The sequence below is a fragment of the Coregonus clupeaformis genome, chromosome 6 (assembly GCF_020615455.1).
Source record: "Coregonus clupeaformis isolate EN_2021a chromosome 6, ASM2061545v1, whole genome shotgun sequence".
Taxonomy (NCBI): Eukaryota; Metazoa; Chordata; class Actinopteri; order Salmoniformes; family Salmonidae; genus Coregonus; species Coregonus clupeaformis.
Window position 1 is genome coordinate 9,757,244 of NC_059197.1, and position 14,452 is coordinate 9,771,695.

The 14,452-nt window shown below is 42.9% G+C and overlaps 3 protein-coding genes across 8 annotated transcripts in view; 1 reads left to right on the forward strand and 2 right to left on the reverse strand.

Moving 5' to 3' along the window:
- Positions 1–1,152, reverse strand: part of LOC121560016 (nucleoredoxin) — a 72,352-nt gene extending 71,200 nt beyond the window's left edge. The window contains exon 1 of the mRNA XM_041873074.2: positions 649–1,152. Within this exon, the coding sequence (XP_041729008.1) occupies positions 649–957 (309 nt within the window). The 5' untranslated portion in view covers positions 958–1,152. The remainder of the gene's footprint in view (positions 1–648) is intronic.
- Positions 1,153–1,732: 580 nt separating this feature from the next.
- Positions 1,733–5,009, reverse strand: LOC121567046 (thioredoxin domain-containing protein 17). The gene is made up of 4 exons (XM_041876986.2): positions 4,714–5,009; positions 4,344–4,425; positions 2,877–2,952; positions 1,733–2,382 (listed from the first exon to the last, which is right to left on the reverse strand). The coding sequence occupies exons 1-4, from the start codon at positions 4,856–4,858 to the stop codon at positions 2,314–2,316; spliced, it is 372 nt and encodes a 123-aa protein (XP_041732920.1). The 5' UTR covers positions 4,859–5,009; the 3' UTR covers positions 1,733–2,313.
- A 616-nt stretch (positions 5,010–5,625) lies between these two features.
- Positions 5,626–14,452, forward strand: part of LOC121559976 (protein moonraker) — a 34,993-nt gene continuing 26,166 nt past the window's right edge. Inside the window, exons 1-9 of one of the 6 annotated variants that reach the window (XM_041873040.2) lie at positions 5,626–6,153; positions 7,538–7,825; positions 7,954–8,224; positions 10,810–10,982; positions 11,082–11,303; positions 11,740–11,938; positions 12,954–13,138; positions 13,262–13,404; positions 13,553–13,708. In XM_041873040.2, the coding sequence (XP_041728974.1) occupies positions 6,055–6,153; positions 7,538–7,825; positions 7,954–8,224; positions 10,810–10,982; positions 11,082–11,303; positions 11,740–11,938; positions 12,954–13,138; positions 13,262–13,404; positions 13,553–13,708 (1,736 nt within the window). In that variant the 5' untranslated portion in view covers positions 5,626–6,054. The remainder of the gene's footprint in view (positions 6,154–7,537; positions 7,826–7,953; positions 8,225–10,809; positions 10,983–11,081; positions 11,304–11,739; positions 11,939–12,953; positions 13,139–13,261; positions 13,405–13,552; positions 13,709–14,452) is intronic. The other 5 variants (XM_041873017.2, XM_041873035.2, XM_041873023.2 and 2 more) reach the window with 5 other exon arrangements.

The window sequence follows — 14,452 nt, forward strand, 5'->3', positions numbered from 1 at the left end:
ATAACTATTTTCAGCATCAATCATTTCACCTGTGCTATAATAAACCTTAGATATTAGGTATCCATATATAGAAGAAAAAAACGTTTAAAAAAGATATGCTGATGTAATTTGTTACCTGAGTATTTGAATTAAAAAGGTTTCTACAAATTCCACTATGAATAACAATACATTTTAGACATCAGCATATCTTCCCACTACCTGTGTGTGTGTGTGTGATTTTATTATTTCAAAATGGATTTTTAGGCTATAGATAACCTGTGACACATGGCACTGGGGTGCACAATAGATAGGATATGTTATATCCAATGCAAACAATGGAACCTGCCATAAATACAGTTGGCCTTCTGTAAACCGTATTCTATATACATAACATAAGAGACAGTGACAAACGAATCTACCTACTGAAAAAAATGGTCAGCTGACAACATTAGAAACAAAATATGTTAGACCCTGTATCAACTTTTGGTTCCACAGTCAGTTATGTCCAATGACCCAAATAAAAGCATACACCTGTGCACTGTAAGGTAGGCCTATATAATTGGGCTAAGTATGCGGTTTATTTAAGTAAGGGTTTATTGACGAAATTGGTGTTTTTTATATCAGGGATCAACTCCAGATTCACATTTTTATTAGTTGGTCACTGCTTACCTTTTTGTGTCTATCTTTGAAAGGCAATGCCGGCCATTGCATCTCCTGTAAAAAGTCTTGCCAATGTTTCTGGTCCTGATCAGATGAGACGAAGACGATTTCCAATTTGTCTTTATGTTCAGATGATTTTTTGAACTTGTTATAAAACTCACACAGACTGGCGTTGAACTGCTTACAGGGGCCGTTTAAACTGCAGCCGAAGAAGAGCCCGACCAGGGACAGCTTGCTACCCAGCGCCTGTACATCCACCTCTGCTTTCTCGCTGTTGACGAGCCGCTCCCCGAGTAGATTTACCAGAAACTCCGACATGCTGCTCGAGTCCTTGAAATAGACCCTAATATATTCCGTTCTCTTACCAAGACTGCAGAAAATGAAAACTGAATGCTCAGTGAAAACCAACACGCCCTCGTCCTCCAATTTAGCTTCCTTGGAGAGAGAGCCACAATTCGTGGTATAGCCTATGCTCAAATGTGTGCACAACTACAGATATCCTCCACTCAGCTCAGTCGCTCCAATGCGTGGTGTGCAGGAATGCGCTCCAGATATACTCATACAACAGTGGTTGCACTATTCACGTCAAAGCAAGCAACTCTTTCATGACACCTAGTTATAAAATGGCGATATTGCATCTCTATAATATTCTTGACGTATGTATGTTAAAAAAAATCTGACCACCTTTGTTTCGTCTGGTATTGTATAGCATTACTTGATCAAGTTCACTATTCAAAGACTGATTGTTGTTAGCATTGAGCATGTTTAGGCCTACATGGTACACACATTACATGTTTTGGCCTATGTGTACATTAAACCCGAATAACAGAACTAGGGATAGGTTACTTTTTTCTTCTTCATGAGCCTATCATGGAGCGTAATTTTTACAGACAACATAGCCTATTATTAAATGTGCCAATTATATTATCTAATATTATAATTTCACATAAAAAATAATAGTTTGAAATATAAATAATATCATTATTGAAAAGAAAAAACCTGAACCTAAATGTTTATAATAAGACCTAATGTATTTAGACAGGCTGGGGGAGCCACCTAGCGTCTCACAAAATGAACTGCACTATAGACAAACTATTTTACACATATTTATTTTATCATCCAACCATCATTTATTTCACTTGACTAAGTTCTACACAACAACACGCCAATCACAGTATAACAGGTAATGTTTCAGTTGATATTTTCACCCTATAGATTTCTGCCATAAGTAAGGAATAAGAATCCTCAATTGATGAGATTCAATTCATTTGACACAATTTGTCTGGCACATCACATTCTAGGAGTAGGCTGCCTACCACTTAGGGGAATCTAAGATATTTGTCAAAAGTGGGCTATGTTATGATAACTCTTCTATTTAATTTACTACATTAAACATCAAATTATAAAATCAGTCAGCTAGCTCTACCAAGGCCTCTGGTTATGTTATAGTTGTTTTTTATTTCCATATAAGAATAGCAACACATTCACTGATTAACACTGCCTCGCAGTGAGAGGGAGAGGCGAGTGTATTTGAATTCCAAAGAAACAATCATTCCTATTCAATCTAGTGTAGTCAAAAAGTGCCTGGGCTGGGGCTGGATCTCAGGAAAGAGACAGGACAGTGGGAAATGGAAGATGACCAAGTGTAGGGCGAGTGTAGTCCTCTGTGGTCCTCTAGTCCTCGGTGAACATCATCCTCACCAGGTCAGCTTTGAAGCACTCCTCTTCAACCAGCTTCTGAGGCTGAATTAGATGATGGAGGAAAAGAAACAGAACTTAGCATGTTTTGGTAAGACTTTCCCTGAAGGTATATTTTATCTAGAATGGCCCAGCGTCGTCCAGGGTATGGGAGGGAATGGCCGGCAGGGATGTAGCTCAGTTGGTAGAGCATGGCGTTTGCAACGCCAGGGTTGTGGGTTCGATTCCCACGGGGGGCCAGTATGATTTTTTTTATTTTTATAATAATGTATGCACTAACTGTAAGTCGCTCTGGATAAGAGCGTCTGCTAAATGACGTAAATGTAATAACAACCTCACCAATGTGTTATAACAGTTTTTTTTCAAATTACAGATTGACTATCTATAAAATAATAATCAACGCTTTTAGGAGCCTTTGAGTGTTGCCACAAAATCCAAAGAAAAAGCCACACTTTTTTCTCCTTTGAAAGGCAATTTGCAAATCGATCACTATACTAGAAATTATTTTATTTGTGACCTTGCCATGCACTTATGCTCACCGTGCCATATCGGATCAGAGTAGGAACTCCACTGAGCTTCAGAGTCTTCTTGAACTTATTATTGGGATCCTTCCAACTGGTCAAAGATGAAAAGGTAAATTAAGCAAAATACAAAAGTCAGACATAGTTAAAATGTATAATTTTGTGCATTGTATATATATATACACTGAACAACAATATAAATGCAACATGCAACAATTTCAAAGATTTTACTGAGTTACAGTTCATATAAGGAAATCAGTCAATTGAAATAAATTAATTAGGCCCTAATCTATGGATTTCACATGACTGGGAATACAGATATGCATCTGTTGGTCACATATACTTTTAAAAAAGGTAGGGCGTGGATCAGAAAACCAGTCAGTATCTGGTGTGACCACCATTTGCCTCATGCTGCACGACATCTCCTTCGCATAGAGTTGATCAGGCTGTTGATTGTGGCCTGTGGAATGTTGTCCCACTCCTCTTCAATGGCTGTGTGAAGCTGCTGGATTTAGGCAGGAACTGGAACACGGTGTCATACACGTCTATCCAGAGCATCCCAAACATGCTCAATGGATGACACGTCTGGTGAGTATGCAGGCCATGGAAGAACTGGGACATTTTCAGCTTCCAGGAATTGTGTACAGATCCTTGCGACATTGGGCCGTAAATTATTATGCTGAAACATGAGGTGATGGCGGCGGATGAATGGCAGGACAATGGGCCTCAGGATCTCGTCACGGTATCTCTGTGCATTCAAATTGCCATCAATAAAATCCAATTGTGTTCGTTGTCCGTAGCTTATGCCTGCCCATGACATAACCCCACTGCCACCATGGGGTACTCTGTTTAGCAAACCGCTCACCCACACAACGCCATACACGTGGTCTGTGGTTGTGAGGCCAGTTGGACGTACTGCCAAATTCTCTAAAACAACGTTGGAGGTGGCTTATGGTTGAACAGATAGCATAAAATTCTCTGGCAACAGTTCTGGTGGACATTCCTGTCTTTTGTGACAAAACTGCACATTTTAGAGTGGCCTTTTATTGTCCCCAGCACAAGGTGCACCTGTGTAATGATCATGCTGTTTAATCAGTTTCTTGATATGCCACACCTGTCAGGTGGATGGATTATCTTGGCAAATGAGAAATGCTCACTAACATGGATGTAAACACATTTGTGCACAAAATTTGAGAGAAATAAGCTTTTTGTGCGTATGGAAAATGTCTGGGATCTTTGATTTCAGCTCATGAAACATGTTGCGTTCATATTTTTGTTCAGTGTTTTTTGCTCAATTCAAATATGCTGTCCGAGAGAGCCAAAAATGAATGATGTTACAACTTGCACAATTTATCTAAGCTTTTCAAAACTACTAGCTGCATTTGAGGGTAAGAAACATACTTATTTTCTATTGCCTGTGGATTGCACAGCACTATCATTCTGCTTTCATCACCAGTGAATATAAAGAAAAAGTCGAGAACATACTATGGCCTCTCTCCAACCTGACAGTAGATGAAGACAGAGCCCTCGGGAAGGTGGGACATCTCTCCTCTAACAACTGGCTCAGCTGGAGGGGAAAGAGGAGAACAAAGCTGGCAAATCTGTGTGGCTTTGATTTATGCACGCAATAAATCACACAACAGCTACAACTTCCTAAAATAATACAGAAAATAGAGTATAAGACGAGCATCCCCAGTAAACACATTACAGAGAGAATAGTCGGCTTGGCTACAATGAATTGCCGACCATAACGCAGCAGATACTGACGCATTATGACAGATAGCTGGAATAGAAAGCCAACTGCTATATGTGTCAAATACAAATTATTACAGCCATAAAATAATAACTCTATTACCTTTCACACAATCTGGACACCAACTCATCCCTTGAGCGTCTTTATCACCAGAGAAATATGCGAATATGTCCTTTCCTTTCCTCTCAGACACTGCTTTGCAGAATTCATCATAACCATGGACCTTTACTTCTTCGTAATGAGACATGATGAAATAGAATAAGTAGCAGTATTATAAATTATCGTACGCAACGCAAGCAGGTATGGCGCGTTTCATGCAAGAATACATATGAGTTTAACCCTTTGCACTATGATCGCCTCTAAAATACTACGAGCAGAGAGGAAGAAGTAAGGAGAGAGGCCCAACTCGGCGGAAAATCTGTCTCTGGCCATAAGGTGGCGTTTTTTAGTTTTTTCGCCGACCAAGCAAGGAGTTTTTGTATGGAGGTCAATGAGTGTCGAATTTGGTCAACAAAAAAATGAATGTCTTATTTGCTACGTGAGGTTTATTTGATTGAATTTCGTAATGCTTAAGTTGTTACGACTGTACTGATATAAGTAGGACACATGACATCCTCTCAACTTGGATTAAAAAAACTTTGTATCGGAGTAATCGCGAGATGCCTATGCATATTCATGATATGAGGCTAGTAGCATAGCATCTCTCCATTGAACACAGGCGGTTGACGTCAACAACCCTCATCGAATATTTAAAAAATAATTAAAAAATAATGAGATATCCACCAATCCAAAGAAAGGATAGACGGGAGCTAGACAGCCCGCCGTGCTGCTTTGTGGACAACGACTCCCATTGTTAGGGCAGAGAGACAAGTATCTTGTCAGTATATCCATAATCTTTGCTATGAGTACAGAAAACGCATGACAACGCTTCCTCTTCCTGTCTATGAAAAATAAAAGTGATAGGACAACTTCATCCTATTCGTGAAATGCTTTTGATGACTGTTTCATCGAAACAAACAGAACCTTATAGACACAAATATATAGAAAAATTAACATTTTATAATATTAGTCCAATTTTAGTCAAATTCTACAGTCAAATAAGTATTTAAAATGTCCTACATCTGGTTATGTTTGACGGTTTCTCTTTCCGTAGGTTAGAAATACCCACTTCTTGTTTTTACGGAAGGCCGTGCTTATTATTTGTTGTCATGGCGGCCTTTTAAACAGTTTTAACTGTGATTAGCTTACTAGCTAGTTGTAGAAGTCTATCACGTACAAAAAGTATCCTAGGTACATCTTTTCACTTTCGAAGCATAATGTACCATCCGGTTGCATGGCTAGATACGTATTGAATTGATCAAAGCTAACGTTAGCTAGGGTTACAGGCTACAGCTGATTTAGATACACCGGTAGCTTGCTAGGGCCGGGGATTTAGGAACAGCCATGGCTGCAAACCTTCTGGAGTCCCCGATGACCTTAGGACAATCGAAAAGCTGGGTCACATTAGGTCCAAATCGTAGCACTCGGCTTTCTCAGACTCAGGTAAGATAACGTTAGCTAAAGGACATTCATGTAAACCCACATATGGTCAAATGGATTGTGAACTATCTGAGCAATAGACCACAGTTCGTAAGATTGAACCAGGCAGTATCAGACCAGATATGCACAAACACGGTAACGTTAGCCCCACAAGGGACGGGCCTGTCACCTTTCCTGTTTACTCTCTATACTCTCTATATGACTTCACACACAACAATGAACTAAGCCACCTGCAGAAATTATCTGACTCTGTTATAGTAAGTTGTATCATGAAAGGAGACGATGCTCATCACAGGGAATTAACAGAGTCCTGGGAGTTATAGTGGACAATAAACTGAAGGATAATTCCCAGAGTATCTACAAAAAAGCCCAATCCAGACTGTACTTTTTAAGGAAGCTAAGGTCTTTTAATGTGTGTGACACAATGCTTCTCATGTTTTACAGCAGTGTAGTGGCTAGTGTTATGCCATTGTGTGCTGAAAGGGAAACTTAGTGAAAGATGACATAAACAAACTGGACAAAATCATAAAGAAAGCAAGTGATACAATCAGATGCAGTCGAGTCAATGCAGGACATGTTCATAAAAAGGCTGCAAGCTAAAACACACATGATCATGGAGAATGCCACACACCCACCACATAGCACTCTAATGCAACACAGTAGCAGGTTCATCCTGCCCAAACATTCCACAAAGATGTTCCGAAGGTCATTTTTACCCACAGCCATCATAAATGACTAATTTGTTATTCCTTTTTAATGTGTAGTTGTTGCTGTTTCCCAGGAGGAAAGACAACACAATTTCTTACCTATCTTTGATGGTTATTAACGTGCAGGTGTCTTATTTAAGCAATGAGGCCTGAGGGGGTGTGTATATGGCCAATATAAGGGCTGTTCTTAGGCTCGACGCAACGTAGTATATTGGCCATATGTCACAAACACCCGAGGTGCCTTATTGCTATTATAAAATGGTTACCAACATAATTAGAGCAGTAAAAATAAATGTGCTGTCAGCCAATCAGCATTCAGGGCCCGATCCACCCAGTTTATAATATGTGTTTTGTCATGTGTTTGTCACTGATACGGGTCCTGTCTTTGTCATTTTATTAATTGATGATGCTGAAGTGATAAAACAATTTCCCAAGTTGGGATTAATAAAGTACTACTGTACTCTCTACTCTCTCGCTCTCTCCTTCTTATACTAGTCATGCTACTAACATGCCATCATGATGGATATTGAAATATAACATTATAACGTTGAGAATGCCAGTTGATGTGGCCAGATCATAAGTTGGACAGCTGGATGTAACATCAACTCAGCTAGCTAAGTTGGTCGCTATGTCATTGCAACAGCAGGAATGATGCCAGTGCCACTATTGTTCTCTTTCAGTTACTCTTCAATGCAGCCATGCCTGCCAACGCCTATAACCGTGCCACCCAAGTTGGCCCACCTGCACCCATTGTGATTGAGAAGCTGATGCCCTGGGTGGAGAAGCGGGATGACCTGGATAGCACCGGCAGCTCTCTGTGTTTCTCTGCTCTGTCTGAGGAGCGTCTGCTGGCTGCAGTCAGGCTGGCCAAGAGAGATCTGAGGAAGAGACGACAGGAGTCATTGAACAGCTCCCCCATCAGACCACAGCCAGAGGAGACCACACCCATCAAGAGCAATGTGGAGCAGGTAAATAAGAGCCAGCGAAAGCAGGCTCATCAATATACTCCCCTTTCACTTGTACTGTTTATATCCATCTTATTCTGCTCCAAGAACGATGAATCGATGATTAATCTTTATCATTTTTCAATTGCAAGCAGAAGAGGGTTGTTCCTAAGGGGAGGTCAAAAACGGCCGGCCCCAAAGAAGAAGTGACTCGGTCTGGAGCCGAGGTGCTTGTATACACCCCCCAGAAGTACATCTCCGTACCCCCTGGGCCTGATCATGGCCTGTCCCCCCCAACCAGAGACCCAGGCCCAAGGCAGACAGCCAGTCAGGAGCCCCAGAGAGCCCTCAGCCAGGAGGTCTGCAGGCTACAGAGAGAGCTGGCCAACTACATCCAGAGAATAGATCAGCTGGCTAACAGAGGTAACTCCACATAAATAAAGTCACCCATGAGTTTACCAGTCAAATCGCCATGGTCAGAGGTTCTAGGCCTGTTCTAGTGATTATATTTCTATGGGGAACATAGCTGGAGTGGCACCTTGTTGGCATACATGCTGCTAATGTTTGAATCTATTTAATATGCTGTTGAATCAAATGACATTTTATTTGTCACATACACGTGTTTAGCAGATGTTATTGCGGGTGTAGCGAAATGCTTGTGCTTCTAGTTCTGACAGTGCAGTAATATCTAACGAGTAATATCTAACAATTTCGCAACATATACCCAATACACACAAATCTAAGTAAGGAATGGAATTAAGAATATATACATATATGGATGAGCAATGACAGAGCGGCATGGACTAAGATACAGTAGAATATTATAGAATACAGTATATACATATGAGATGAGTAATGCAAGATATGTAAACAATATTAAAGTGACTAGTGTTCCATTTCTTAAAGTGGCCAGTGATTTCTAGTCTACAGTGGGGAAAAAAATTATTTAGTCAGCCACCAATTGTGCAAGTTCTCCCACTTAAAAAGATGAGAGAGGCCTGTAATTTTCATCATAGCTACACGTCAACTATGACAGACACAATGAGAAAAAAAAATCCAGAAAACCACATTGTAGGATTTTTAATGAATTTATTTGCAAATTATGGTGGAAAATAGGTATTTGGTCACCTACAAACAAGCAAGATTTCTGTCTCTCACAGACCTGTAACTTATTCTTTAAGAGGCTCCTCTGTCCTCCACTCGTTACCTGTATTAATGGCACCTGTTTGAACTTGTTATCAGTATAAAAGACACCTGTCCACAACCTCAAACAGTCACACTCCAAACTCCACTATGGCCAAGACCATAGAGCTGTCAAAGGACACCAGAAACAAAATTGTAGACCTGCACCAGGCTGGGAAGACTGAATCTGCAATAGGTAAACAGCTTGGTTTGAAGAAATCAACTGTGGGAGCAATTATTAGGAAATGGAAGACATACAAGACCACTGATAATCTCCCCTCGATCTGGGGCTCCACGCAAGATCTCACCCCGTGGGGGTCAAAATGATCACAAGAACGGTGAGCAAAAATCCCAGAACCACACGGGGGGACCTAGTGAATGACCTGCAGAGAGCTGGGACCAAAGTAACAAAGCCTACCATCAGTAACACACTACGCCGCCAGGGACTCAAATCCTGCAGTGCCAGACGTGTCCCCCTGCTTAAACCAGTACATGTCCAGGCCCGTCTGAAGTTTGCTAGAGTGCATTTGGATGATCCAGAAGAGGATTGGGAGAATGTCATATGGTCAGATGAAACCAAAATAGAACTTTTTGGTAAAAACTCAACTCGTCGTGTTTGGAGGACAAAGAATGCTGAGAACACCATACCTACTGTGAAGCATGGGGGTGGAAACATCATGCTTTGGGGCTGTTTTTCTGCAAAGGGACCAGGACGACTGATTCGTGTAAAGGAAAGAATGAATGGGGCCATGTATCGTGAGATTTTGAGTGAAAACCTCCTTCCATCAGCAAGGGCATTGAAGATGAAACGTGGCTGGGTCTTTCAGCATGACAATGATCCCAAACACACCGCTCGGGCAACGAAGGAGTGTCTTCGTAAGAAGCATTTCAAAGTCCTGGAGTGGCCTAGCCAGTCTCCAGATCTCAACCCCATAGAAAATCTTTGGAGGGAGTTGAAAGTCCGTGTTGCCCAGCGACAGCCCCAAAACATCACTGCTCTAGAGGAGATCTGCATGGAGGAATGGGCCAAAATACCAGCAACAGTGTGTGAAAACCTTGTGAAGACTTACAGAAAACGTTTGACCTGTGTCATTGCCAACAAAGGGTATATAACAAAGTATTGAGAAACTTTTGTTATTGACCAAATACTTATTTTCCACCATAATTTGCAAATAAATTCATTAAAAATCCTACAATGTGGTTTTCTGGATTTTTTTTTCTCATTGTGTCTGTCATAGTTGACGTGTACCTATGATTACAAGCCTCTCTCATCTTTTTAAGTGGGAGAACTTGCACAATTGGTGGCTGACTAAATACTTTTTAACCCCACTGTATGTCTATAGGCAGCAGCCTCTAATGTGCTAGTGATGGCTATTTAACAGTCTGATGGCCTTGAGATAGAAGCTGTTTTTCAGTCTCTCAGTCCCAGCTTTGATGCACCTGTACTGACCTCGCCTTCTGGATGTTAGCGGGGTAAACAGGCAGTGGCTCGGGTGGTTGATGTCCTTGATGATCTTTTTGGCCTTCCTGTGACATCGGGTGCTGTAGGTGTCCTGGAGGGCGGGTAGTTTGCCCCCGGTAATGCATTGGGCAGACCGCACCACCCCTGGAGAGCCCTGCGGTTGCGGGCGGTGCAGTTGCCGTACCAGGCGGTGATATAGCCCGACAGGATGCTCTCAATTGTGCATCTGTAAAAGTTTGTGAGGGTTTTAGGTGCGGGTTTGTGAGGGTTTCAAGTGCCAAATATTTTGAATGGTATTTAGCGTATGGGACACTGCATGCAGTTTAGAGACCCATGGTCATGTGTATTGTGCTGTGCATTCTAGGGCGAATGGTTGCAGAGCCCTTGGAGCCTGATGAGCAGCGCAGGGTGGATATCCGCAGACAGGAACAGGCAGCCCGCTCTGCACGCATCATCTATGTGCTGCAACAACAGGTGAAAGAAATCCAAGAGGATTTAGACAAACTACGCTCACAGAAGATTCAGCACACAAAGAAAGTAAGTCTCACTTAATAACCAATGCTGTCGTACTCTGAGGTTCATGATGAGGACAATGACAAAGACTAACATCTATCTCCCTCGCTCTTTGTTTCTCAGTCCAGAGCGATTGACAGGTTGGCTGCTGCCCACAGAGGGGCGGTTAGGGCCATGCAGGTGTTCACTAATCAGCTGTCTGACACGTCTGAGGGGAGGTTGCCCTCCCATTATAAAGAGCTGGGCCAGCTGATCCGCCAGCTTTCTCTGTGCTCGGCCAAAGTGGAGGTGGGCCAGGGATCAGCCATCCCAGAGACTGCCCTGGACATCCTGCAGAAACTAGAGGTCAGTCAGAGGCTGAGTCCCAAATAGCACCTTATTCTCTTTATAGTGCAGTACTTTTGACCAGGGGCAGGGGCCATAGGTCTCTGGTCCAAAGTAATGCACTATATAGGAAATTGAAAGCCATTTGCGATGCATCCATAGATTTAATCCATCACCTACAGGTCACTCTCACCTTATTAAACAGAAGATGGGCACCAGAACATTTGGTCATTTTTTATAAGTAATCAAACTTTGTAAATCTATATTAGGTTATACAAGCAATACCCCATTTAAAAACCTAAGCTATTAAATCTAAAGAAACTGGAAATAAATGTGCTGGAGAGCCACAAAACCATAGGTAGAGCTGATGTGTTATACAGTACATTTAATTTAGATTTTATTTGGCTTCTTTCATTTGAATGTATTTGATTTTCCTGTCTCTCTCTGTGTCTCTCAGACCCTGGATACTGCTCTCAGCAAGCAGGAGAGTCCAGCACAGAGGAGGCAGGCCCGAGCACGCAGCTTCTCCCCTGCACGCCACCGCAGGTCTCCACATCGCAGCACGTCTCCTCCCCGTCCCCGTGCACCCAGGGGCCCTGCCACCAGGGGTCTCAGAGGACATCGTAGAGCAGCAGGCCCCAAGAAGTCCTTCCCTGGTGAGCAACGAGCAGGTGTTCTCATTCTGTGACTCAGCATTCAGAGACACTCATTATCACAGTCAGCTGTGCTGCTGAAGCTATTTTATTAGCATTTTAATAAGGATAGCCTAATTATCTTTTTTTTTTATTGGCTCATTATTCCATATCCTCATAACATCAAAAACGAATGTAAATGAATTTCATACATCATAAAACCGGGAACAACCAACACAGCAAATGCGTCAGACAAATCAGTATCCCCCTCCTACGGTTGAAACCACACGCACACTGACACAGCTGTTGATAAAATATCTGATCCAAAAATAGAACATTTGTGGTGGCCGTAACATTTCCTGAAACTGCATTTTTTTATTTGAGCATCTCATGTCTTTGTTATTTACCCTGTTCTTTCATTGTGAACGAGGGAGCAGATCCTTACGGCTCCCACGGCTCAGGAAATCACCTGAAGGCTTAAGTGCTGTGTGTGTTTGGGCCTCCCACCGAGCCTGAATCACGGCACCAGGGTGGAGATTAATGAGAGGCTGGCTAGCTGCAAAGAGGGGAAAGAGGGCCGGGGTCCGGTTCTCTGGCCATGGGTCTCCTGCAGGCAGCTCATTGTGTGGGTGGCTAGCACCTACTGTGTACAGTCTCCCTGTGGGAGAGATAGTCCAGCCACCACACACCACGAGAGGGTTTGAACTGCATGTCACGCTCAGGTCTCCTTGGCAACTAATAACAGTTCCCAATGTCAATGAACAAGCCCCCAACCTTCTCCACACTGCCAAACAAGCAGCAGGCAGGTGTCTGTTTGTGTGCTAGTTGGCCAGATAAGTGTGTAGTCTCTCAAAGGAGCATGCAGGTGTTATCCCTAAGGGCCATACAGGCTTTACTCGTGTTTGATTAGTCATGCCAAGCACTGTAACACTTATCTGTAAGGGCCTATAGAAATTATTGAGCACATAGCCTAGCTGTTCAAGTATTTCAAAACATTTAATTTTTTGTTTGTTATCATGAGCCAATGTTGTGATGTTAGCAGATAGGAGAGCGGTCCATCAGCATCAGCAGCCCCCCAGAGCCACAGAGCCTCCTCCACAGCTGGATCGCAGCCAGGTGCTCAGGGCTGGCCTGGAGAGCCTGGTCCATCTCAGAGAACTCAGGGAAGGAGGGGGACAGGTCCCCAACAGTCAAGGAGGAGCACTGCACCCAGATAGGACAAAGGTCAGTGAGTTTAATACTTACATTTTCGACGCAATTAAATGTATTTTAATATGTCCTTTAATAACTGTCTAGCCTGAACTATTTTCACTACAATTGTGTCTCTTAAATATTATCTTTGTCCAGAAGCAGGGAGCCCATGTGAGGGATGCAGGTTTCCAGCAGCCCACAGTGGCTTCCAGGCTGAGAGTGTGTCAGCACCCACAGAAGGAGGCCTCTGTGCCCTGGATACCAACGTCACCTCACTCTCCTCCTAAACAACAACAGCGGTGAGCTCAGAAGAGAGCACTCTCTCTTGTCCTCCGTCTCTCTTTTGTAACTTACTCTTGCTGCGTACTCTCTCTCCCTCGCTTACATTCTCGCTCTCTTTTAATTGTAATTTTTTCTAATCCACTTCCACTTGTGTTATGTGTCCAGCTCCCCTCAGAAGAGGCCAGAGCCTCGATGTCTGTTCTCCCCTCTGAAGCCCTCCTCAGGCCCCTCAGAGCAGCAGCTGAGTGGTGTGGTGACAGCAGAGCAGGACCAGGGTCTGACCTCTGATAGACAGAGACAAGTCCACAACGAAGCCCTCAGGTCAGTGATAATAACAATAATACATTTGTGTTTCATTTAACACAGAAAACATAAACCATTGGACATGGCAAACAACCTTGTGTCTTATTAGCATCATAGCACCTTATTAGTCTCACTTATTTGAGGTTTTAGTTGATGTATAATACACTACATGACCAAAGGTATGTGGACACCTGCTCGTCCAATGTCTCATTCCAAAATCATGGGCATTAATATAGAGTTGGTCCCCCCTTTGCTGCTATAACAGCCTCCACTCTTCTGGGAAGGCTTTCCACTAGATGTTGGAACATTGCTGCGGGGACTTTCTTCCATTCAGCCACAAGAGCATTAGTGATGTTGGGCAATTAGGCCTGGCTCGCAGTCAGCTTTCCAATTCATCCCAAAGGTGTTTGATGGGGTTGAGGTCAGGGCTCTGTGCAGGCCAGTCAAGTTCTTCCACACCGATCTCGACAAACCATTTCTGTATGGACCTCACTTTGTGCACATGGGCATTGTCATGCTGAAACAGGAAAGGGCCTTCCCCAAACTGTTGCCACAAAGTTGGAAGCACAGAATTGTCTAGAATGTCATTGTATGCTGTAGCATTAAGATTTCCCTTCATGAAAAACAGCCCCAGACCATCATTCCTTCTCCTCCAAACTTTACAGTTGGCACTATGCATTTGGGCAGGTAGATGCCAGGAGAACGCTGCCAAACCCAGATTAGTCCGTCGGACTGCCAGATGGTGAAGCGTGATTCATCACT